The sequence below is a fragment of the Hypanus sabinus genome, chromosome 6 (genome assembly GCF_030144855.1).
Source record: "Hypanus sabinus isolate sHypSab1 chromosome 6, sHypSab1.hap1, whole genome shotgun sequence".
NCBI lineage: Eukaryota > Metazoa > Chordata > Chondrichthyes > Myliobatiformes > Dasyatidae > Hypanus > Hypanus sabinus.
Window position 1 is genome coordinate 10444233 of NC_082711.1, and position 23729 is coordinate 10467961.

General features: G+C 41.5%; 1 protein-coding gene across 1 annotated transcript in view; it reads left to right on the plus strand.

The window, feature by feature from the left end:
* arhgap39 (Rho GTPase activating protein 39) overlaps positions 1 to 23729 on the plus strand; it is a 561273-nt gene that overhangs the window by 166427 nt on the left and 371117 nt on the right. The window contains exons 2-3 of the mRNA XM_059971678.1: positions 12680 to 12756; positions 17568 to 17615. Of these exons, the coding sequence (XP_059827661.1) occupies positions 12680 to 12756; positions 17568 to 17615 (125 nt within the window). The remainder of the gene's footprint in view (positions 1 to 12679; positions 12757 to 17567; positions 17616 to 23729) is intronic.

Genomic DNA, 23729 nt, shown 5'->3' on the forward strand with positions numbered 1-23729 from the left:
GTTGAATATCTGCCATCCTGTTGAACCTTACAGTGAGAAAGGGCATTTACTCTTATGAGTTAATTGAAAACAGGTGATCCTCCAATTTTCTAGATCAACAAAAGGTGTGAGTTGTCAAGGTAGGAAGGTTAGCATAGTAAGTATAAAGAGGATGAATACTTTTTACACCCTCACAATTTTTGTTTTTATTTTTAGCAAATTATTGACAGGTTTTTGGATTCTTTTATTTGATATGAAGCTCGGTGTTTTGCAGATTAGCTCAAAAAATCCTAGAAAAGGAGATAGTAAAATGTGAAAAAAGGTCTGGGTGCTGAATACTTTTTCAAGACACTATATATTCACACAGTGGATTCTGGTTTATTGGGATACCTTGGGACCAGTACGTTTTGGTCCAATTAAACTGCTGTCCCAATTAACTGAAGTTTCATAGAAATAGTCTAAACATAGGAATAGTTTAACTGAGTAACAAATACTACATTTAAATGAAATACTGAACAAATTAGAACACTACCAATACTACTACAGTATTGTAAAAAAAAGCACAAGTTCCTCGTAGTTATCAACATAGTGTGTTCATTTGATTGGCTCTAAATGAACAAAATCAGTGCAGAGATCTAGTAGAAGTAATGGACTGCCTTTATTGCCTTTCTGCATAAAGTCAAAAGAAAAAACAAAATGATGAAAAATGGCTGCTTTTTGAACCAGCATCCATTGTCCTAAATACATAACATAACAAAAGCACATGCAACTGACGCTGTTTAAAAACTGTTCACTCAATAATGTCTGACAGCTGTTTCTGGCATCTCCAAACTTGAATGCTTGAAACCACAGTGAGCAAAACAGTTTTGAATTTTTGATTTTTTGAATTGTCTTACTGCTTATTTTCACCAACTATCAGTGACAAAAATCACCGGTTTTTGAACACAGACACAACTGACACTATTTAAAAACTTGGCTCTAAGCACGGTGTAACGTCTAATAACCATATAAGTGCACATAACTGAGGCTAGTTAGAAACTGTTTGGCAATAGATTACTCAATTAAGTGGCATCATTTCCCAAATTAACAAAGGGAATGTTACCAGGATTGGATATGGCCCAAGTGCGGAGTGAGAGACACTGAAGCAGGTTGATGGTTTACAAACTTTAATGCAAGCAGGAAAATAAAACAATAAATGCTAGGCCAAATAGGGCCTTTAACTAAAACTCTCAAATGGAAAATGAAGCCACACTGCAGCTGAAAAGAAAATCAAAACATTAAATGAATACCACTAGTCTTCAGAGTCAGTTGACTCGGAAGTCCAATTTCTCAGGGAAGACGTAAAGCAAACAGGCAGCAAAACATTGCTGTGCTCTGCTCAAGTCTCGACAAGCACTACAACGACAAGTATGGAGGTAAGTGCAATCACGATTAAATAATTAGCTAACACGTGCAAATTCACAAGTGCAATTGCCGTATCTACTGTGCTGCCAAATCCGTGGTTGTGACAGGGAATCCTGGCTATTTTCTCGATTAGTTTTGACCCAAGTAAGCGGCTGTCCCGATTAACTGTTGGTCCATTTTCTGGAATCCACTGTATAGAATGCATTTAGAATTAGGTTACTGTATATAACCTGATTATAGTATTACACGACACATGCCAGCTCTGAGTTTCTCCAGAGTTTTTTGAATTGCTCCAGACTCCAGCATCTGTATTCTCCTGTGTCTTGATTCCTTTCATTGTAGAGACAGTTTCTGGTGGTGAACACACACTGCTACTTGGTTTGTGGTTGCCTGTCCTCAAAGGTACAGAAGACTGAATATTTGGGCTTCATCACTGGATCCCAAGTATGCAGCTTTTTTTTTGGTCCTTTTGGAGTAGAGTTTTCAACCCAGAGTCCATGGACCCCTTGCTTAATGGTATTGGTCCATGGTGTAAAAAAAGGTAGGGAACCCCTGCTTTAGAGAATGCCCTCAACAAAGACCTCCTGACAGTAAAGCATCTCGGTAGTGAATGAGTTAACAGTCTAGAAAACCTATCTGTTTCTTAGCCCTGTCCATATCTGTGACATACGCTAATGGAAGAAATTAAATTCCAAGACAGCTATAGCCACGAGAAATTCACAGAAAGGTGCAAAGCATACTGAGAATGGATTATGTTTCAGTTGGTCGGGCAGAGATTGAAACAATGCTGAAATCTCCTTCAGGCTTGATACCCCATTCAGTACAACTTGTGTGATAGTTTGATGCCCATCATATCCACAGAATAGCTTTCTCACTCAACAAAGAGAATTAATGTATATTACCAGAGGCACAGCTGGTTGAGGCTTATTTACATTGGAGCTTGCCTGTCTAAACTCTTACAAAGACCCCCGTTTCTATAATGGTTTGTATAGAAGCATATTACTGGCACCTGCAGACTTGCCCTTACAATGAGAATTCATTCATTTATTCATCCTGTTTACTAATACTAGAAATTGATCTTGGGGCAAGAAAGCAAACACTTTGCTCTGAACAGATTTGAGGTTTTCTTCAGAACAAAATGAAAACAAGCCCTTCCCCCTCACGTAACTTCACCCATCATCATACAACCCTCACCTCACCTTATTCCAGCTTCTTCCCCCTTCCTATTTCCAGTCCTGACAAAGAGACTTGGCCCGAAACATTGACTCTTTATTCCTTCCCATAGATGCTGCCTGACCTGTTGAGTTTCTCCAACATTTGAGGAGTGCAGTAGAACAGAGGGATCTGGGAATACAGATACAAAATTCCCTAAAAGTGGTGTCAGAGGTAAATAGGGTCATAAAGAGAGCTTTTGGCACATTGGCCTTTATAAATCAGTTTAAGAGTTGGAATGTTATGGTGAGGTTGTATAAGGCATTGGTGAGGCCGAATTTGGAGTATAGTGTGTAGTTTCGGTCTCTGAATTAACATAGACATAGATTAACATAGAATAGTACAACACATTACAGGCCCTTCAGCCCATAATGTTGTGCTGACCCTCAAACCCTACCTCCCATATAACCCCCCCCCCACCTTAAATTCCTCCATATACCTGTCTAGTAGTCTCTTAAACTTCACTAGTGTATCTGCCTCCACCACTGACTCAGGCAGTGCATTCCACGCACCAACCACTCTCTGAGTGAAAATCCTTCCTCTAATATCTCCCTTGCACTTCCCTCCCCTTACCTTAAAGCCATGTCTTCTTGTACTGAGCAGTGGTGCCCTGGGGAAGAGGCGCTGGCTGTACACTCTGTCTATTCCTCTTAATATCTTGTACACTGATTGAAGAGACTGAAGTCCTTTAACATCTGCCGGACGATGCTGAGGATATTCTACGAGTCTGTAGTGGCCAGTGCTATCATGTTTGCTGTTGTGTGCTGGGGCAGCAGGCTGAGGGTAGCAGACACCAACAGAATCAACAAACTCATTCATAAGGCCAGTGATGTTGTGGGAGTGGAACTGGACTCTCTGACGGTGGTGTCTGAAAAGAGGATGCTGTCCAAGTTGCATGCCATCTTGGACAATGACTCCCATCCACTCCATAATGTACTGGTTAGGCACAGGAGTACATTCAGCCAGAGACTCATTCCATCGAGATGTAACACTGAGCATCATAGGAAGTCATTCCTACCTGTGGTCATTAAACTTTACAACTCCTCCCTCGGAGTGTCAGACACGCTGAGCTAATAGGCTGGTCCTGGACTAATTTACACTCGGCATAATTTACTTATTATTTAATTATTTGTGGTTTTTATATTGCTATATTTCTACCTATTCTTGGTTGGTACGACTATAACGAAACCCAGTTTCCCTTGGGATCAATAAAGTACGTCTGTCTGTACACCTCTATCATGTCTCCTCTCATCATCCTTCTCTCCAAAGAGTAAAGCCCTAGCTCCCTTAATTTCTGATCATAATGCATACTCTCTAAACCAGGCAGCATCCTGGTAAATCTCCTCTGTATCCTTTCCAATGCTTCCATATCCTTCCTATAGTGAGGCGACCAGAACGACACAGTACTCCAAGTGTAGCCTAACTAGAGTTTTATAGAGCTGCATCATTACATCGTGTCTCTTAAACTCTATCCTTTGACTTATGAAAGCTAACACCCCATAAGCTTTCTTAACTACCCTATCTACCTGTGAGGCAACTTTCAGGGATCTGTGGACATGTACCCCCAGATCCCTCTGCTCCTCCACACTACCAAGTATCCTGCCATTTACTTTATATTCTGCCTTGGAGTTTTTACAGGAAGGATATTAATAAAGTTGAAAGAGTGCAGAAAATGTTTACAAAGATGTTGCCGGAACTTGAGAAATTGAGTTACCGAGTAAGGTTGAATAGGTTAGGACTTTATTCCCTGGAGCCTAGAAGAATGAGGAGAGATTTGATAGAAGTATTTAAAATTATGATGGGTATAGATAGAGTGAATGCAAGCAGGCTTTTTCCACTGAGGCTAGGGGAGAGAAAAAAAAACAGAAGACATGGGTTAAGGGTGAAGGGGGAAAAGTTTAAAGGGAGTCTGGAATGAACTGCCAGATGAAGTGGTAAATGTGGGCTCACTTTTAACATTTTAGAAAAACTTGGACAGGTACATGGATGAGAGGTGTATGGAGGGATATGGTCCAGGTGAGGGTCAGTGGGACTAGGAAGAAAAATGGTTTAGCACAGCCAAAAAGGGCCAAAAGGCCTGTTTCTGTGCTGTAATGTTCTATTTCTCCAACAAGAATTCTTGAAAGTGAATTAGTGTTCTTGCAAATCAAGGAAATATTTTTTTAAAGAATGTTCATAAAGTGCTGGGGAGTTCAAATGGTTCCATTGATTAGCAAAGAATGTATACAATATAAGACCTGAAATACTTAATCTTCAGAAACATCCACGAAAAACAGAAGGATCCCAAAAGAATGAACGACAGAAAAATGTTAGAACCTGTGCATGGAAGGTCATGTTTGACAAATCTTATTGAATTATTTGAAGAGGTTACTAGGGAAGTTGACGAGGGTAAAGCAGTGGATGTTGTCTATATGGACTTCAGTAAGGCCTTTGACAAGGTTCCGCACCGAAGGTTAGTTAGGAAGGTTCAATCTTTCGGTGAAAATATTGAAGTAGTAAAATGGATTCAACAGTGGCTGGATGGGAGATGCCAGAGAGTAGTGGTGGATAACTGTTTGTCAGGTTGGAGGCCGGTGACTAGTGGTGTACCTCAGGGATCTGTACTGGGTCCAATGTTGTTTGTTATGTACATTAATGATCTGGATGATGGGGTGGTAAATTGCATTAGTAAGTATGCAGATGATACTACAATAGGTGGCGTTGTGGATAATGAAGTAGGTTTTCAAAGCTTGCAGAGAGATTTAGGCCAGTTAGAAGAGTGAGCTGAAAGATGGCAGATGGAGTTTAATGCTGATAAGTGTGAGGTGCTACATTTTGGTAGGAATAATCCAAATAGGACATACATGGTAAATGGTAGGGCATTGAAGAATGCAGTAGAACAGAGTGATCTAGGAATAATGGTGCATAGTTCCCTGAAGGTGGAATCTCATGTGGATAGGGTGGTGAAGAAAGCTTTTGGTATGCTGGCCTTTATAAATCAGAGCATTTGAGTATAGGAGTTGGGATGTAATGTTAAAATTGTACAAGGCATTGGTGAGGCCGAATTTGGAGTATTGTGTACAGTTCTGGTCACCGAATTATAGGAAAGATATCAACAAAATAGAGAGAGTACAGAGGAGATTTACTAGAATGTTACCTGTGTTTCAGCACCTAAGTTACAGAGAAAGGTTGAACCAGTTAGGTTTTTATTCTTTGGAGTGTAGAAAGTTGAGGGGGGACTTGATAGAGGTATTTAAAATTACGAGGGGGATTGATAGAGTTGACGTGGATAGGCTTTTTCTATTGAGAGTAGGTGAGATTCAAACAAGAGGACATGAGTTGAGAGTTAGGGGGCAAAAGTTTATAGGTAACACGAGGGGGAACTTCTTTACTCAGAGAGTGGTAGCTGTGTGGAACGAGCTTCCAGTAAAAGTGGTAGAGGCAGGTTCGATATTGTCATTTAAAGTAAAATTGGATAGGTATATGGACAGAAAAAGAATGGAGGGATATGGGCTGAGTGCAGGTCAGTGGGACTAGGTGAGAGTAAGTGTTCCGCATGGACTAGAAGGGCTGAGATGTCCTGTTTCCATGCTGTAATTGTTATATGATTATATGGTCAACCCCAAAGTGCCCTCTCCCCCTCCCCTGCAGAAGTATCAATGCATCAACCTCCCCTCTGCCCCCCACCCCCAGCAAGAAATAGCAAGGCACCCAAACAGAGACCATGATCTTCAGTCAACAAAAACTGAACTGAACTGAAGAGACTAGGGAAGAGGAGGTTAGCTCACAAATAAAGAAGGCTTGTAGACAATGCGAGATAGGCAGGTGATAGAGAAGGGACATACTCAGACCTAAAGTTTGAGATGCGTCTGTACTGCGTATATTAATCAAAATGGCTTCTTTGTTTGTTAAAAGTAAAGCTGCTTCTTTGTTATGCTAACTGGTGAGGGAGTGTTTTTCTTGCAGAACATTCTTGAAGCTTCTCGAAGCTTGTTTAGGTTAAAGTTGCTGTTAACGGGGATTGTATTCATTTGTTAACCAATTGGGTTGGATGTTATTTTCTCTTGTGAGTCTGGGAGCTGGGATTGCGCAGTTCTTTTGGGAGTTGGGAAGAAGACGGCGAGGAAGGTGGACAGGTGTGGCACTGATGGTTGATCACTGAAGGTGGTCCCAGGTGCACGGGTCATGGAGATCGGAGAAGAGTGAAGCGTGGTTGGCGGGTCGAGGATTGATCTCCAACGATGTGCACAAATGAACTCTGACAGCTCTGAAAAGTTTTGGCGCCTTTTCTTTATTTTCTTTCCCTTCATATCTATTGTATCGTTATTAATCACTAAGTTCTAGTAAAATTTATAAAGTGTATTCTGTAACTGTACCTTGGTGTGAGCTTGATATTGTCTGTGCGACTTTGTACTAGTGTGTATTCCACAGCATACACGTATACAGGATGCGGGGGTTTGGCAGGTGGCTAGACCTACAGCAGCCTGTCGCATAAGCATTACACATCTAATTTAACGCAGGGAGTGTTGTGAACAAAGCAAATGATCAGTATTTGGAGATATGATGGGGTGGCCATTACAGAGACTTGGATGGCTCAGGGACAGGAATGGTTACTTCAAGTGCCAGGTTTTAGATGTTTCAGAAAGGACAGGGAGGGAGGCAAAAGAGATGGGGCATGGCACTGTTAATCAGAGATAGTGTCACAGCTGCAGAAAAGGTGGACGCCATGGAGGGATTGTCTATGGAGTTTTTTTGGGTGGAGGTTAGGAACAGAAAGGGGTCAATAACTTTACTGGGTGTTTTTAATAGGCCACCCAATAGTAATAGGAATATCGAGGAGCAGATAGGGAAACAGATCCTGGAAAGGTGTAATAATAACAGAGTTGTCGTGATGGGAGATTTTAATTTCCCAAATATCAATTGGCGTATCCCTAGAGCAAGGGGTTTAGATGTGGTGGAGTTTTTTAGGTGTGTTCAGGAAGGTTTCTTGACATAATATGTAGATTAGCCTACAAGAGGAGAGACGGTACTTGATCTGGTATTGGGAAATGAAGCTGGCCAGTTGTCAGATCTCTCAGTGGGAGAGCATTTTGGAGATTGTGATCACAATTCTATCTCCTTTACCATAGCATTGGAGAGGGGTAGGAACAGACAAGTTAGAAAAGCATTTAATAGGAGTAAGGGGAATTATGAGGCTATCAGGCAGGAAATTGGAAGCTTTAATTGGAAACAGATGTTCTCAGGGAAAAGTACAGAACAAAGGTGGCAAATGTTCAGGGGATATTTGTGTAAAGTTCTGCATAGGTACGTTCCAATGAGACAGGGAGGTTATGGTATGGTACAGGAACCGTGGTGTACAAAGGCTGTAATAAATCTAATCAAGAAGAAAAGAAAAGCTTACAAAAGGTTCAGAGAGCTAGGTAATGTTAGAGATCTGGAAGGTTATAAGGCTACTAGGAAGGAGCTTAAGAAAGAAATTAGGAGAGCCAGAAGGGGCCATGAGAAGGCCTTGTGGGCAGGATTAAAGAAAATCCCAAGGCATTCTTCAAGTATGTGAAGAGCAAGGGGATAAGACGTGAAAGAATAGGACCTATCAAGTGTGACAGTGGGAACGTGTGTATTGATCCAGAGGAAATAACAGAGGTACTTAATAAATACTTCAGTATTCACCATGGAAAAGGATCTTGGTGATTGTAGTGATGACTTGCAGCAGACTGAAAAGCTTGAGTATGTAGATATTAAGAAAGGATGTGCTGGAGCTTTTGGAAAGCAGCAAGTTGGATAAGTCGCTGGGACCGGACGGGATGTACCCCAGGCTACTGTGGGAGGTGAGGGAGGAGATTGCTGAGCCTCTGGCGATGATCTTTGCATCATCAATGGGGACAGGAGAGGTTCTGGAGGATTGGAGGGTTGCAGATGTTGTTCCTTTATTCAAGATAGCCCAGGAAATTATAGACCAGTGAGTCTTATCTCAGTTGTTGGTAAGTTGATGGTGAAGATCCTGAGAGGCAGGATTTATGAACATTTGGAGAGGTATACTATGATTAGGAATAGTCAGCATGGCTTTTGTCAAGGGTAGGTTGTGCCTTACAAGCCTGATGGAATTATTTGAAGATGTGACTAAACACATTGATGAAGGAAAAGCAGTAGATGTAGTGTATATGGATTTCAGCAAAGCATTTGATAAGATACTCCATGCAAGGCTATTGAGAAAGTAAGGAGGCATGGGATCCAAGGGGACATTGCTTTGTAGATTGAGAACTGGTTTGCCCACAGAAGGCAAAGAGTGGTTGTAGATGGGTCATATCCTTCATGGAGGTTGGTGACCAGTGGAGTGCCTCAGGGATCTGTTCTGGGACCCTTAGTCCGTGATTTTTATAAATGACTTAGATAAGGAAGTGGAGGGATGGGTTAGTAAGTTTTCTGGTGCCACAAAGGTTGGAGGTGTTGTGGATATTGCAGAGTGCTGTTAGAAGTTACAGCGGGACATTGATAGGATGCAAAACTGGGCTGAGAAGTGGCAGATTGAGTTCAACACAGATAAGTGTGAGGTGGTTAATTTTGGTAGGTCAAGTATGATGGCAGAATATAGTTTTAATGGTAAAACTCTTGGCAGTGTGGAGGATCAGAGGGATCTTGGAGTCCGAGTCCATAGGACACTCAAAGCAGCTGTGCAGTTTGACGGTGTGGTTAAGAAAGCATATGGTGTATTGGCCTTCATCAATCATGGAATTGAATTTAGGAGCCGAGAGGTAATGTTGCAGCTATATAGGACCCTGGTCAGACCCCACTTGGAGTACTGTGCTCAGTTCTGGTCGCCTCACTACAGGAAGGATGTGGAAGCCATAGAAAGAGTGCAGAGGAGATTTACAAGGATGTTGCCTGGATTGGGGAGCATGCTTTATGAGAATAGGTTGAGTGAACTCGGCCTTTTTTCCTTGGAGCGGCAGAGGATGAGAGGTGACCTGATTGCAGTGTATAAGGTGATGAGAGGTATTGATCATGTGAATAGTCAGAGGCTTTTTTCCCAGGGCTGAAATGGTTGCCACAAGAGGACACAGGTTTAAGGTTCTGGGGAGCAGGTACAGAGGAGATGTCAGGGGTGTTTTTTACTCAGAGAGTGGTGAGTGCGTGGAATAGGCTGCTGGCAAAGGTGGTGGAGGCGGATATGATAGGGTCTTTTAAGAGACTTTTGGATAGGTACATGGAGCTTAGAAAAATAGAGGGCTATGGGTAAGCCTAGTAATTTCTAAGGTAAGGACATGTTTGGCACAACTTGTGGGCCGAAGAGCCTGTAATGTGTTGTAGGTTTTCTATGTTTTCCATGTTTCTATGCTGTTGACCCAACATTTTGACATGCCACAGGTTTTCTCTCACTCTTAGAATGGACAGAGAGATATCATGCATTTCATAGCGAGAGAGGAGACGAACAGTCGCTGTTATGACATTATGGTGTGCCGCATAGCTTGTATTCCAAGATTCTTCAACTCAAGAATTGGCAGCAAAATCTCCTCATCATCGAGAGAAAGAAAAAGAGTATGATCGCTCAACTACAGAGACCTCTGTCCATACATCTGCCACAGCGAAATCTTGATGTTCCTTCTCCCGTAATGCCTCGATTGGTAACAACAGCAGGAATCGGTTGTCCACAGGGCTGTGCCCCAGAAGCACTATCTTCCATGCCTCACTTGTTAGAAAGCAGTCAGCCAGTGAGCTCCAGTAGCAGGGACTCATCTGCTGTGAAAAACCACAGTTTTGAGTGATGTTTGCAGTTCAGAGACCTCAATAGAGCCCCAGCCACCTTGAAAAGGGAAAAAGAGACTTTAAGGAGAGGAATTTAAGGTGTTTCTGCAGATGTGCTCAAAGAGGCACTTGCATGGCGCCATCTTAACTCCAGCCATCTTGGTGTCATCTTAACTTCTCAGTAGTTCAGGCAGCATCTGTAGATTGGAACAAACAGCCAAAGTTACAGGCTGAGACCCTTAATGGTCTCAGATTGAAAGGTTTATTCCTCACCATTATAATGCTTGACTAGCTGAGTTCCTCCAGCATTTTGTAAGTGTTCCTCAAGATTTCCAGCATCTGCAGAATCTCTTATGTTCATGATTAATTTTATTTTACTGGTTGTTAGGATCCATCATCAATGGCAAGGTTAACTGTGCACCCTTAATTGGTGATGAGCTGCCACCTTGAATTGTGAAGCCTGTCTGGTGAAGGTCCTTGCTTGGTGCTGTTGCTGCTGAGTTCGGGGATGATAGGATGAAACTCAATGGGCAGAATAGCCTAATTCTGCTCTATGTTTCATATGGAGGAAACCACGGAGTCACAGAGAGACATACAGGCAGAGGCAGGTATTGAACCCTGATCGGTGATTGCTGACAGATCTAAAGTGATTACACCAGCTAGGATGCTACTATAACCTTCTGAGACATTTCTGGCATCTGCAGAATCTCGTGTTTTAGTGTTAGAAGTCCCTGAGTTGTGTGGTGCTGTCCCAGTCACTCTGCAAGGAACTGCAGTGCACTTAGTGAATAATGCACATTGCACCACTGCATTGGTAATGGAGGGAGTAAATACTTACTTAAATCAACCTGACTGCTTCCTTCCAAATCACTTGGATGTGTGATGTTGTTCCATCACACTGCTGCCCTTTTCCCTGGAGATGGCAGGAAGACTAGGGTTCCAGAAAGTGCGTCATTTACCAGAGGCTACTCAGCTTCTGACCTGCTGTTTCACATTCTGCCCATCTCTATGTGCTTTCGGCTCTCTCACACTCTCCCATGAGGCTGTACATCATGTGTTGAGAATAGAAGTGGTACGAGTATGATTTGCTGCAAAGGTGTTGTTTATTAGTGACTGCAGAGGCCAAAGCAGAATGCACACGTTCTAGTGCAGTGAGGGCAAGAGTAAGTGGCAGCTGTGGTTAGTGGTTGGGTTGTTTGGTTGTTAATTTTTTCTTTTTGCAGCTGCCACTTATTACCTGCAGTACAACGGAGGTCGTTCTCCTGTGGTACAGCTTCCTCTTGAACAGATTTCCTCCAGGTATATCTATAGAGTTCAATGTCTTCCCAGTTTTCGGACATAATGTTGAATTTTTGTAGGCTGATATTGATGTTATCTTTGAAGTGTTCCCTTTGCTCATCAGGGATTTGCTGACCTTCAACTGGGAGTAAAGGATCTGTCTGGGTAGATGTGATCACATGGAATTGGTGTTGCTTCATCATGGTGGAGATGCTGTTTATGTTGGGCTCCTCCAGTACTCTGGTGTTAGTATGTACATCCTCCTCAGAGTTGTTTATTGAGCAGGGCAAAGAGGCATATGGAATTAATACAAACAAGTGAAATTGGTATATATAGGTGTGGTTGGCTGAAGGGCATAAAAGAAGTGAAGGGCTGTCTTTTATTCTGGTGTTTCCAATTTTCCTCAGTTTGTCTGACTCTTACATTTTCAGATTTCTAAGACCTACCTGCACTTTTCCTGAGTCCTGATGAAGGGTCTTGCCCAAAACATCAACTCTGTTGGAGAGTAAAAAGACACAAAATGCTGAAGTAACTCAGCAAGTCAAGCCAAAACAGTTGACATTTTGGGCCAAGACCTTTCATCAGGACTCGGGATAGCAACAAATGAAGGGTCTTGGCCCAAAATGTTGACTATTTATTGTTTCTATTGATGCTGCCTGACCTACTGAGTTCCTCCAGCACTTTTTGTGTATTGCTACTGTAGGTAGTCCATGATTCAGCTCTATACAGTAATGTAGGAAAGACAACTACTCTATAAACCAAAAGTTTTGTTTGGATCTGTAAGTCATGGTCTTCAAAGACCTTTTTCCTTAATCTTGGATAGGCTCCAGATAGGCACCACTGCTTGTGGTGGTTGATCTCTGAGTCGACACCTGCTTTTGAGGAGAGAACGCTGCCGAAGTAGGGGAAGTGGTCCTCATTTTCAAGGGTAAAAATGTGACTAAAAATGTCAGTCACATAGTTCAATTTACATATTTGTGGCAGAGGCTTTGCAACAACATTAGGATGCATAGCTCATCTTGCCTCTGGCAGGAAGAGTTCTTCCTTTAAATGTTTTTTTTATTTGCAAATTTTCTCCCTTCAGGAATGCTTCAGAGGGTGTCGACTTCTGCTGGGGTCCGAGTTCACAGTTTCTGGCTGCCCTCTGGAATCTCGCTTAAGGTATCTCGGTGTTCTTCCTGTGTGAACCCCGGGAGGGTGGATCTTTCTGCCAAAGTGGGTATTGCTGCCCCTTCTGATCTTGCTGTTGCTTGATGTCCAGTGAAGGGGACAGGTTTGTTCAGTAGCAATGAATTGAATGGTCTTTACATGCCCCTATCCAATGCTGAGGTGATTCTAGCACTCCCACTAGAAGGGAACCTGAGACATTTCAAGGGAAAGTACAGCACAGGAGGAGAAATTTCCACTCACAATGAGAACAATTCCTGAGTCTACACCTCCTTTGCAGCTCCCAGTACTTCGCCTTCTATGTCGTGGCACATCATGTGCTTGTTCAGTTGTTTGAAGATTTCTGTTTGAGCCTCTTTTTCAGATGGTGAGTTACAGATTGCCAGCAGCTTTTTTTTCAGAACTTATCTCTTCTCCTGTTTCCTGAAATTTGTGTCCTTGACCAAATACATACCTGAACCTTTCCAATTGTTTTGGCCTATCAGTTTAAATGAGCATTGAAAGAAAGGTTTCTGAACTTAATGACATTATTCACCACAGCCTGTGCCTTGCCCATTTTCCCTAAAATTGGCAGTGTTGTGTCGCATTGAATTGATAGAAGCAGAGAAACTTAGAGCATAGAAACAGGCCCTTTTTGGACCTCTTCGTCCATGTTGACCATGATGCCTATTCTGTGATAAAATCCATTTGCCTGCATTGGGCAGAATATTAATTTGACACAGACTAGATGGGCCAAAAAGTCTATTTCTTTGCTGTTGTGCTCAATGACTCTATTGTCTCTCTCTGCCTTTCCTATCCAAGTAACCATCAAGTGCTTTTCAAATGGTGTAAATGTTGTTTTACACTGCGACTACCGCCTCCTCTAGCAATTTGTTCCTGATATTCATTAACCTCTATTTTGAAGAACATAGTCTTCACATCCCCCTGACATTTCACCCTCTTACCTTCAACCAATGCCCTCTAGTTTTAGTCCTGATGAAGGGCCTTGGTCCAAAACATCGGTTTTCTCCTCTCCATTGATGCTGCCTGACCTGCTGCATTTTGTCCTCCAGTATTTTTTATCTGTTCGTTGCTCAAGTTCTAGGCTTCCTGCTCTGGGAAAAACATTCTATTTATACTATTTATGACCCTTATAATTTCATAAATCTCTAAAAGGTCACCCCCTCAGCCCCCTACATTCCAGTGGGAATAAACTAGCCTATTGCCTATCCAAACTTTTTTTTATAGCTACAGTCCCAGTGAATTTCTTCTGAGTTCTCACTATTACTACCACTGCCATTCTGTAGTGTGGTGACCAGAATTGTGCACAATACTCAGAGTGTGGACTAACGGGTTCTCTGGTTTCCTCTCACATCTAAAGTTGTACCAGTTAGTAGCTTAATCAGTCACTGTAAATTGTCCTATGATTAGGCAATTGATGGGCTGCTGCACAGTACGGCTCATTAGACCAGAAGATCCTGTTCTGTACTATATCTCTAAATAAAAAATAAATAAAGTTCAAAGTTCAAATGAGTAAAATAATGTTTTATATATCTACACCATAATGTCCAAATCTTAAATTCAAATTGTTTGTTAAACCTAACTAGCTTTGCAGTTTTAGTGCTCGTATTACATCCTAGCGTCTTTCACACTGACCAGAATTGCCACTGATTTTGTTTTGGGGGTTTCTCTGTACTTTTCTTTCTTTTTCAATTCTTCAGTCTGCTCTGACTTGTGCTGTTCTTTTCTCAAAAGGTGATAAACCTAATGAGTCAAATGTTTTGTCATATCTCATCATTCAAATTCTGATCCAGAGACTCAAGGAGAAAAATATAAGCTCTGGTTCAATAGTTCCTAATGAAGAAGCCCTACACAGTCAACATGCTAGTTTTCAAATTTTGTGCTAAATTATTGTAGCTTTACCCTGTCACATGGGTATAAAAATTATTTAGTACTATTTCTTATAGAAAAGAAGAGGGATCTTACTAGTGTTCTACTGCCGGGTGGCACAGTAGCTTAGTGGTTAGCATAATGCTATTACTACACCAGCAACCCTGGTTCAATATCTGCTGCTGTCTGCAAGGAGTTTGTACGTTCTCACCATGACCACATGGATTTCCTCTACGTCCTCCGGTTTCCTCCCCCTACGTTCCAAACACATGTAGGTTAGTAGGTTAACTAGTCACATAGGATGTAATTGGGCAGCGTGGGATTGCTGGGCCAGAAGGGCCTGTTACTATGCTGTATCTCTAACTAAAAGGCTAAATAAATAAATCCACCATTCCTCAACTAACACTGAAAGTAACTGCGGAATCTTGCAGTGTTTGTCTGTTGGTTGCAGTTTTACAGAGACTACACTTCAGGGTAATTTCTCTGGCTGAGAAGCATTTTGTGGTGAGCTGAGGTTACAATATATGCTTTATAAATGCAAATTTGTTTTCTGCAGACAATCCCTCCACCATGGGATTTGGGTCACCAATAAACCTTAACTGGAATACTGCCTGTGAGAGGTTTAGCTTCTGTATATAAGAAGGTGTTCATAAGATTTTATTGATTAAACAAAAATAGAAAATGATAGAAACAATATGCAGGGAGCATCTGTTACCTCGCTATCCTTCTCTTGCATTATTTATTTATCTATCCACCTATTGATTGTAACTTACACTAATTTTTTAATGCCTTACACTGTACTCTGCCGCAAAATAACAACTTTCACAGCATATGTCAGTGATAATAAACCCTGATCCTGATCTGTGGAAGGAGAAACAATTAATGTTTCCAGTCCAGGACCCTTCTTCTGATACAGGTCACATACCCAAAATATTAACTGTTTGCTTCCACAGACGGTGCCTGTCCTTGTTTCAGATTTCTAGCATCTGCATCATTTTCATTAATATTCATTAATTGTGATATATCGCATGCAAAGCAACCTGAGTGACCGTTTTTCTTTGATAATTTCTTTTGTCTTCTGTTATGTTATTTCCCTTCATTGACCAGTTGATTTGCAGCAGTGCTGGTTCTAACAGGCAGGAGTTCGCATTCATTTATGTATCACGTGTACATGGAAATGTGGTAAACTGTGTCATTTGTATTAACAACTGGCACAACCTAAGGATGCTTTCCCAAAATGCTCAGCACAACAAACAAACACATCAGAACAAAGCCCAAAAGCAACAAAACAACAACAGCAGACTTTTGAAGTTTGATTCATGCTTTCATAGAGTTTTAGAATTATACAACATGGAAACAGATCCTTTGGCTCAATTCATCCATTGCTTTCCTGAACTAGCCCCATTTGCCTGTGCGCCTCTGAATCTTTTCTATCCAAAATCCTGTTTAAAGGTGTTGTAATTGTGCCCATCTCTACCATTTCCTCTGTGTGCTTGTTTCATATACCCACCACCCTCTGTATAAAAGCATCAACCCTTTAAATCTACAACCTCATAGAACACAGAACAGTACAGCATAGGAACAGGCACTGTGGCCCACAATATTGTGCTGAACCAATTAAACTAGTAATCAAATGACTAACTAAACTAATCCCCTCTGCCTATACTATATCTATTTCCGTCCATTTTCCTCATGTTCATGTGCCTATCTGAACACTTTTTAAAATTAATATATCTGCCTCTATCACCACCCCAAGCAGCACATTCCAGGTACCCACCACTCTCTGTCTGAATAAAAAAATTGCTCCTCACATCTCATTTGAAATTATCCCCTCTCACCTTAGTATTAGACATGCCCTTTACTATTAGACATTTCAACCCTCTCATTGTTATAAGACTATAAGATTCAAGAGCAAAATTAGGCCATTTGGCCCATTGAGTCTGCTCCATCATCTCATCATGGCTGATCAATTTTTCCTTTCAGGCCCAATCTCCTGCCTCCCCCCGTATCCTTTCATGCCCTGATCAGTCAAGAATCTGTCAATCTCTGCCTTAAAAATACATAAAGACTTGACCTCCACAGCTGCCTGTGGCAATGAATTCCAAAGATTCACTACCCTCTGGCTAAAGAAATTTCTCCTCATCATTCTAAGAGGATGCCCTCTGTTCTGAGGCTGTTCCTTTGGTCTTAGACTCTCCCACCATAGGAAATATCTCTCCACATCCACTCAAGGCTTTTCACTGTTCAATAGTTTTCAATGAGGTCACCACTCATTCTTCTAAATTCCAGTGCCATCAAATTCTCTTCATGTGACAAGCAGGAATAATGGAATCTGGAATCATTTTCGAGATCCTCCTTTGAAACCTCTCCAGTTTCAGCACATTCGGCGAGCATTGTTGGGCCAAATGACCTGTTCTTGTCAAAAGTTTTCTGCTCACAATACTCAAGTGAGGCCTCATCAGTGCTTTATAAATTCTCAACATTACATTCTTGCTTTCATATTTTAGTCCTTTTGAAATGAATGCTAACATTGCATTTGCTTTCATTGCCGTAGACTCAACCTGCAAATTAATCTTTAGGGAATCCTGCACAAGCCCTCTTAAGTCCCTTTCACCTCAGTTTTTTGTCCATACATTCACCCCTTCATATGAAAATACATATTCTTATCAGATTTGCTCCTGTGTCATAGCTGATGTTGTTAAGGCTGCCTTGAATTTGTGGCCTTTGAACAGCTCCATTCCCTGTACTATGGAGCTCCCACCATTTGCCCAATAAAGATATATTGTGTAATTTAGATTAGAATGTATTAGAATATTTAGAAGTCTTTTCTAAATAGTTGTTATAATTTGATTTAGTAGCTTAATTATTATATGCTGTTGAGAAAATAGTGTGCTAATTGTATACTTACTAAGTTTATGAAATCAATGTTCTTTCAGGTCTTACGACATGCAGCTTGAAAGTGAGACAGAAAGTGCTACCACATGGTAAGAAGATGGCAAAGAAAGATTCAGGCTATTTCTTTATGTGATTTATGATGTCAATAAAATTATACCTTACAGTTTTGTAATTTGTAATAAAGCATTTTTTTTTCACCAGGAATTAAATGTTAATTGATTCCCAATTTTAAGCTCTTTGTGATTGGATCTACCCAGATGGATTAACAGGCTCTTGAGTTACTGAGTATCATGGTAAATTCACAGACCTGAGACATCATTTACATGCAAGATAGCCCACATCAGCTGCTTAGCTGCCATAGGCCACTATCACAGCCGACACTCAGTGGCCACCTTATTAGGTACAGGAATGGAACCAGATGTGGTCTTCTGCTCCACTTCAAGGCTCGACATGCTCTGCGCACCACTGTTGTAATGTGTGATTATTTGAGTTACTATTACCTTCCTGTCATTTAGAACTAATCTGGCCATTCTCCTCTGACCCTCGTTATCAAGGCATTTTCACCCAGAGAACTGGATTTTTTTTGTTTTTCACACCATTCTCTATGAACTCTAGAGACTGTTGAGTGTAACAATCCTGAGAGAGCAGCAGTTTCTGAGATACTCAAAATCATCCCGTTTGGCACCAACAATCATTCCATTGTTAACATCACTGAGATTACATTTCTTCCCATTCTGATGTTTGGCCTGAACAAGAATTGATTAAGTCTGCATATTTTTATGCATTGAGTTGCTGCCACATGCCCACTGAGTGTATGTGCCCTCTTTATTGACCACAGACCCTGAGGCTGAATTTTTGGTGTTATTGCTCATGATTGATAATTCATGAGTTTAAATTGCCACACCATGTCTTTGATAAGGGAATGAGATAAAATGGAGCAGTGAGAGGTAAATAACCACAAATTATGTCCTCCAGATGTGGCTGGTTAGACCACATTAGAGGTATTGCATTCAATTCTGGTTGCCCCATTATTGGAAGGATACAGAAGCTAAGGGTCCTGAAGTTGGGTCTTGACCCAAAACGTTGACTGTTTAGTCCCTTTCATAGATGCTGCCTGACCTGTTGAGTTCCTGCAGCTCTTTGTGTGTGTATTGGTCAAGATATCCAGCAACTGCAGAATCTCATGTGTTTATGTTGAAGCCTCAGAAGAGATTTATTAGGGTGCTGCCTGGATTAGAGGGCATATACTTTCAGGAGAAGTTGGTCGAACTTAGGTTGTTTTCTTTGGAGCTGCGAAGGCTGAGGGGAGATCTGATAGAAGTTTATAAAATTATAAGAGCCATAGATAGACTTTTTCCCAGGCTGGAAAGTTCAAATTTTGGAGGGCATAGCTTCAAGGTACTTACAGCCTGTTACGCCACTGGTGTTCAGGGCATCAATGAAGGTCCTCCTCTCTGGCGGTGTTCAGGGCTTCCATCATTGTGCCAGTAGCTTCTTCTCGGTTTTCACTACTGTCAGCCATGCAAGTTCCTGGTGGAGACTCAAGAATACTGTTGCACTCAGATGTGGAAGTATTTCTGTTCACAGAAGAATTTTGTTTTATGAGTCAGAGATGTTAACCCTGAGCTGAACACCCAAACCTGGAGGATTGGTAGACCACTCTTAGTCTGGCCTCTGCCTGTTTGGCATGGGTGACCATACCTTGGGCCAAAGCATATAAAGCTTTGACTCCAGCCAGCATAGCTACCCAGGTCATTGAGGTAGACAAACCTCCAAACTACGAAAAGTTGTGGTCCTCTTGGAGGATAGCTTTAAGGGAGAAAGGGAAAACTTAAAGGGGATTTACAAGCCATATTTTTATTTACACAGATTCTGGAATGTGCTGCTAGGGCAAGTGGTGAAAGCAGAGTCAGTAGCATTGTCTAAAGGGCATTTGGACAAGCAGCAAATAGAGGAATCGAGAGCATGTTCAGGCAAACGGGATTAGTCTGGAATTGCATCGTGGTCATCACAGACATGGTAACTTGGCTTATTATTGTCACACGTACTGAGTTACATTGGAAAACCCTGTCTTGCATAGCACCCTTTTAGATCAATTTATTATACAATGTGTTGAAGTAGTATGAGATAAAACAATAACAATGCAGGGTGAAGTGCTACAGTACAGAGAAAGTGTAGTAAAAGTAGACAGTGAGGTGCAAGGTCAGAACAATTTAGATTGTGAGGTCAACAGTCCATTTTATGCAAGGGGGACTGTTCAGTAGTCTTACAACACGGGATAGAAGTTGCCTTTGACCCTGCTGGGACATTCTTTCAGGCTTTTATATCTTCTGCCTGATTGGCGTGGGAGGAGAAGAGAGAATGTCTGGCGTGCATGGAGTTTTTGATTATGCTGGCTCAGGGGTTCCCAAGCTGGGGTCCATGGACCCTTGCTTAATGGTATTGATCAATGGCATAATAAAGATAGGGAACCCCTAACTGGCAGCTTCCCTGAGGCAGTGAGAAATCTAGTCATTGTCTTGGAAAGGAAGGATACATGGTTCAAAGTAAACTTAATATCAAAGTACATAAACCTTGAGATTCACTTTCTTGCAGGCATTTACAAGAAAGAAATACAATAGAATTTACAAAAAAAATTATACACAAACAGCCTAAGACTGACAAACAACCAATATACAAAACAAGACAAACTTTGCAAATGTAAAACTAATACTGAGAGCATAAGTTGTAAAGAGTCCTTGAAAGTGAGTCTGTAGGTTGTAGAATCAATTCAGTGTTGAGATGAGTGAAGTTATCCACACTGGTTCAGGAGCCTGGTGGTTGAAGGGTAATAACTGTTCCTAAACCTGGTGGTGTGGGACCTAAGGACTTCTCCTCCTGCCTGATGATAGTAGCAAAAGAGGACATGGTAGGCTGAAAGGTGTGTTCCTGTGATGTCCTGTATTCTAAATGGATTTGAAGTATTAGATCTATTGTAATGCAGCTGAATGGCAAGTAGACAGGGTGAAATGGTCCCCTAATGTTATATGAATAATATATTGTTCATATAATGTAGCTTCTTATGAACAATTTCTGTTAGTGTATTATCTGTTAGCCTAAGGGTCAAGCAGAAACTTCTCTAATAAACTTTATGTTTCCTGACTGTTCAGCTAATGGAATAATAAATGTCTTTACAAGACTACATTATTTGGGATAGAACCTCAGATCTGGTTTATCACAAGTAAAATTGACCCTCGTCAGATAATCAGAGTTGCAGAATCTCTATTATAAAGAAATGCAGCTACTACACTTTTTCAGGTACATCAGATAACAACAGCTTTTCAGTACTAAATCACTTGGTAATATGAGGCAAAGTCAGCCTGTGACCTGATATTTACACCCAGAGCTTTGAACAAACAGCAAGGACAGTATCTTGTATCTACTTCACTGGTGAACAAATTCAACATGTTGCCTGAGGCGATCAAAGCTTCATCGAAAATGACAGGGTAAATACATTCAGTGGCCACTTTATTAGGGACCTCCTGAACCTAATAAAGTGGCCACTGAGTGTACATTTGTAGTCTTCTGCTGCTGTAGCCCATCCTCTTCTAGGTTCAATGTGTTGTGCATTCAGAGATGCTCTTCTGCACAGCACTGTTGTAACATGTGGTAATTTGAGTTACTGTTGCCTTCCTGTCAGTTTGAACCAATTTTGCCATTCTTCTCTGATCTCTCTTATTAACAAGGTGTTTTCACCCACGGAACTGCTGCTCACCAGAGGTTTTTTGTTTCTCACATCATTCTCTGTAAACCCTAGAGACTGTTGTGCATGAAAATCACAAGAGATCAGTGGCTTTGGAGATACTCAAACCACCCCATCTGGCACCAATAATCATTCCACAGTCAAGGTCACTTTGATCACATTTCTTCCCCATTCTGATATTTGGTCTGAACAACAAATGCTATCTGCATGATTTTATGCATTGAGTTGCTGCCCCATGATCGGCTGATTAGATATTTGCATGAATGAGCAGGTGTATCTAATACAGTGGCCACTGTGTATGTAAGTGAAAGGTCAATGTGGAGAGTGACTTTGAATTAAACTGGGAGTTAGACAGATTTAAACAAAAAAAGGCAAATTTAAGATTGAACACAGATTCTGCAGATATTGGAAATCTAGGATAACACACACAAAGTGCTTGAGGAATTCAGCTGGTCTTCTGGTCTCTATGGAAAGGAATAAAGGGTCAATGTTTCGGGCTGCGACCCTTCATCAGGACCTGTTAAAAGTTCCTTTCCATAGATGCTCATAACCTGCTGAGTTCCTCCAGCATTTAGTGTGCGTTAAATTTAAGACTGAAATCATTGAGATATTCTTACAATAGCAACACTGAGTAGACTCTATTGTAGTGAAAAGTAATGGAATAGTTGTAAGAACTCATTAGTATGTTAAGCTATTCCTAGGGGTATGAACTAATAGCCTGAGTAACATACTTTGTTAGAAAGAAAGTCTCACTTATTTATAGAATTTTTTACACCCTCAGGGCATTGAAAAGGATTTCACAACCATCTTTGTTCTTTTGAAATGTAGTAAATGTTATAAATTAGGAACCACAGTGAATACTTTAACTAACACCTATGTGACAGTAACATACACAGTGCTGGAGGAGTTCAGCAGATCATGCAGCATCTATGGAAAAGAGTAAATAGTTGACATTTCAGGCCGAGGCCCTTTGTCAGGAGTCCTGGTAAAGGGTCTTGGCCTGAACCGTCGACAGTTCACTCTTTTCCATAGATGCTGCCTGGCCTGAGTTCCTCCAGCATTTCGTGTGTGTTGCTTAGATTTCTGGCATCAGCAGATTTTCTCTTGTTTGTGATTCTCTTACCTGTGTGACAGTGATCAGATAATCTATTTCAGTGATGCTGTTGGACAGAAAACCACATCAAGGATGTACAGTGTATACAGAAAGGTGCTGGAAAAGGGCCAGTACCATCATGAAGGATCCCACCCACTCTGCTCATGGACTGTTTGTCCCACTCCCTTCATGGAGAAAGCTACGTAACATCTACACCAGAACCACCAGACCAAAAACAGTTTCTTTCCCAAAACAGTAATGCTGATCAACACCTCCACCCACTAACCCACCCCTCCACATCCCCAGCCACCATTATGTTATCATTTCCTGTCAGTCACCTTATGTACAAGCACATTTATGGCTAGTGTCAGTTATTTATTGTGTTTTTTATTATTATTGTATCTTTATCTTACTGTTTTTTTGTGCTGCACCGGATCTGGTGTAAAAATTATTTTGTTCTCCTTTGCACTTTTCTACTGCAAATGACTTTAAATAAATTTGAATCTTGAAGATTGCAGGTGCTGGAATCTGGAGCAACAGAGGAATTCAGTGGCTTGGGCAGGCTCTATGGAGACTAAAGGATGGCTAGGGTTTCAGGTTGATGCCCTGCATTGGAACTAAGAGGGGCGAGGGAAGATATTTGTTATGTAGAGGAGAGATTGAGGGGTGAGATGATGGCCCATGGTGACAGGTGGACCTGGGAAGGAGTGAGGGATGATGGCAGAAGGAGCTAAGTGGGGGAGGGGTGGGTGAAAGTGGAGACAGAGACTGAAGAGTGATATGTGGGGAAACAAAGATTCACAGTACTGGAAACTGATAAATAAGGGTGGTGATAATGATGTGGCCCAACTCAATTTAGAGGAAGAACTCCATATATTTTGTCTGGGTAGCCTCCAATCTGATGGCATCTTTCTCCATTTCTGGCGACTTTTCCCCCTTTTCTTACCCTTTGTCTTTTTTTTCATTCCCCATTCTGGTTACCCTCTCACCCTCTTCTCACCTGTCCATCACCTCCATCCTCCTTCCCTTTCTTCCATTGTCCTCTGGGTCTTCCTACTAGATTCCTCCTTCTTCAGCCCTTTACCTTTTCCACCTATCACCTCCCAGCTTCTCTCATAGTCCTCCCTCGCCCAGCCACACACCCATATTCTCCCTCACATGGTCTCACCTATCACTTGCAAGCTTGTATTCCTATCCTCTTCCCACCACCTTATCCTGGCTTCAGCCCTTTTCCTTTCCAGTCCTGATGAAAGGTCTTGGCCCAAAATGTTGACTGTTTGTTCCCATCCATGGATGCTGTCTGATCTGCTGAGTTGTACCAGAATTTTGTGTATCTCACTCAAGTTGCCCAGCAAGTTGTCCAGATGA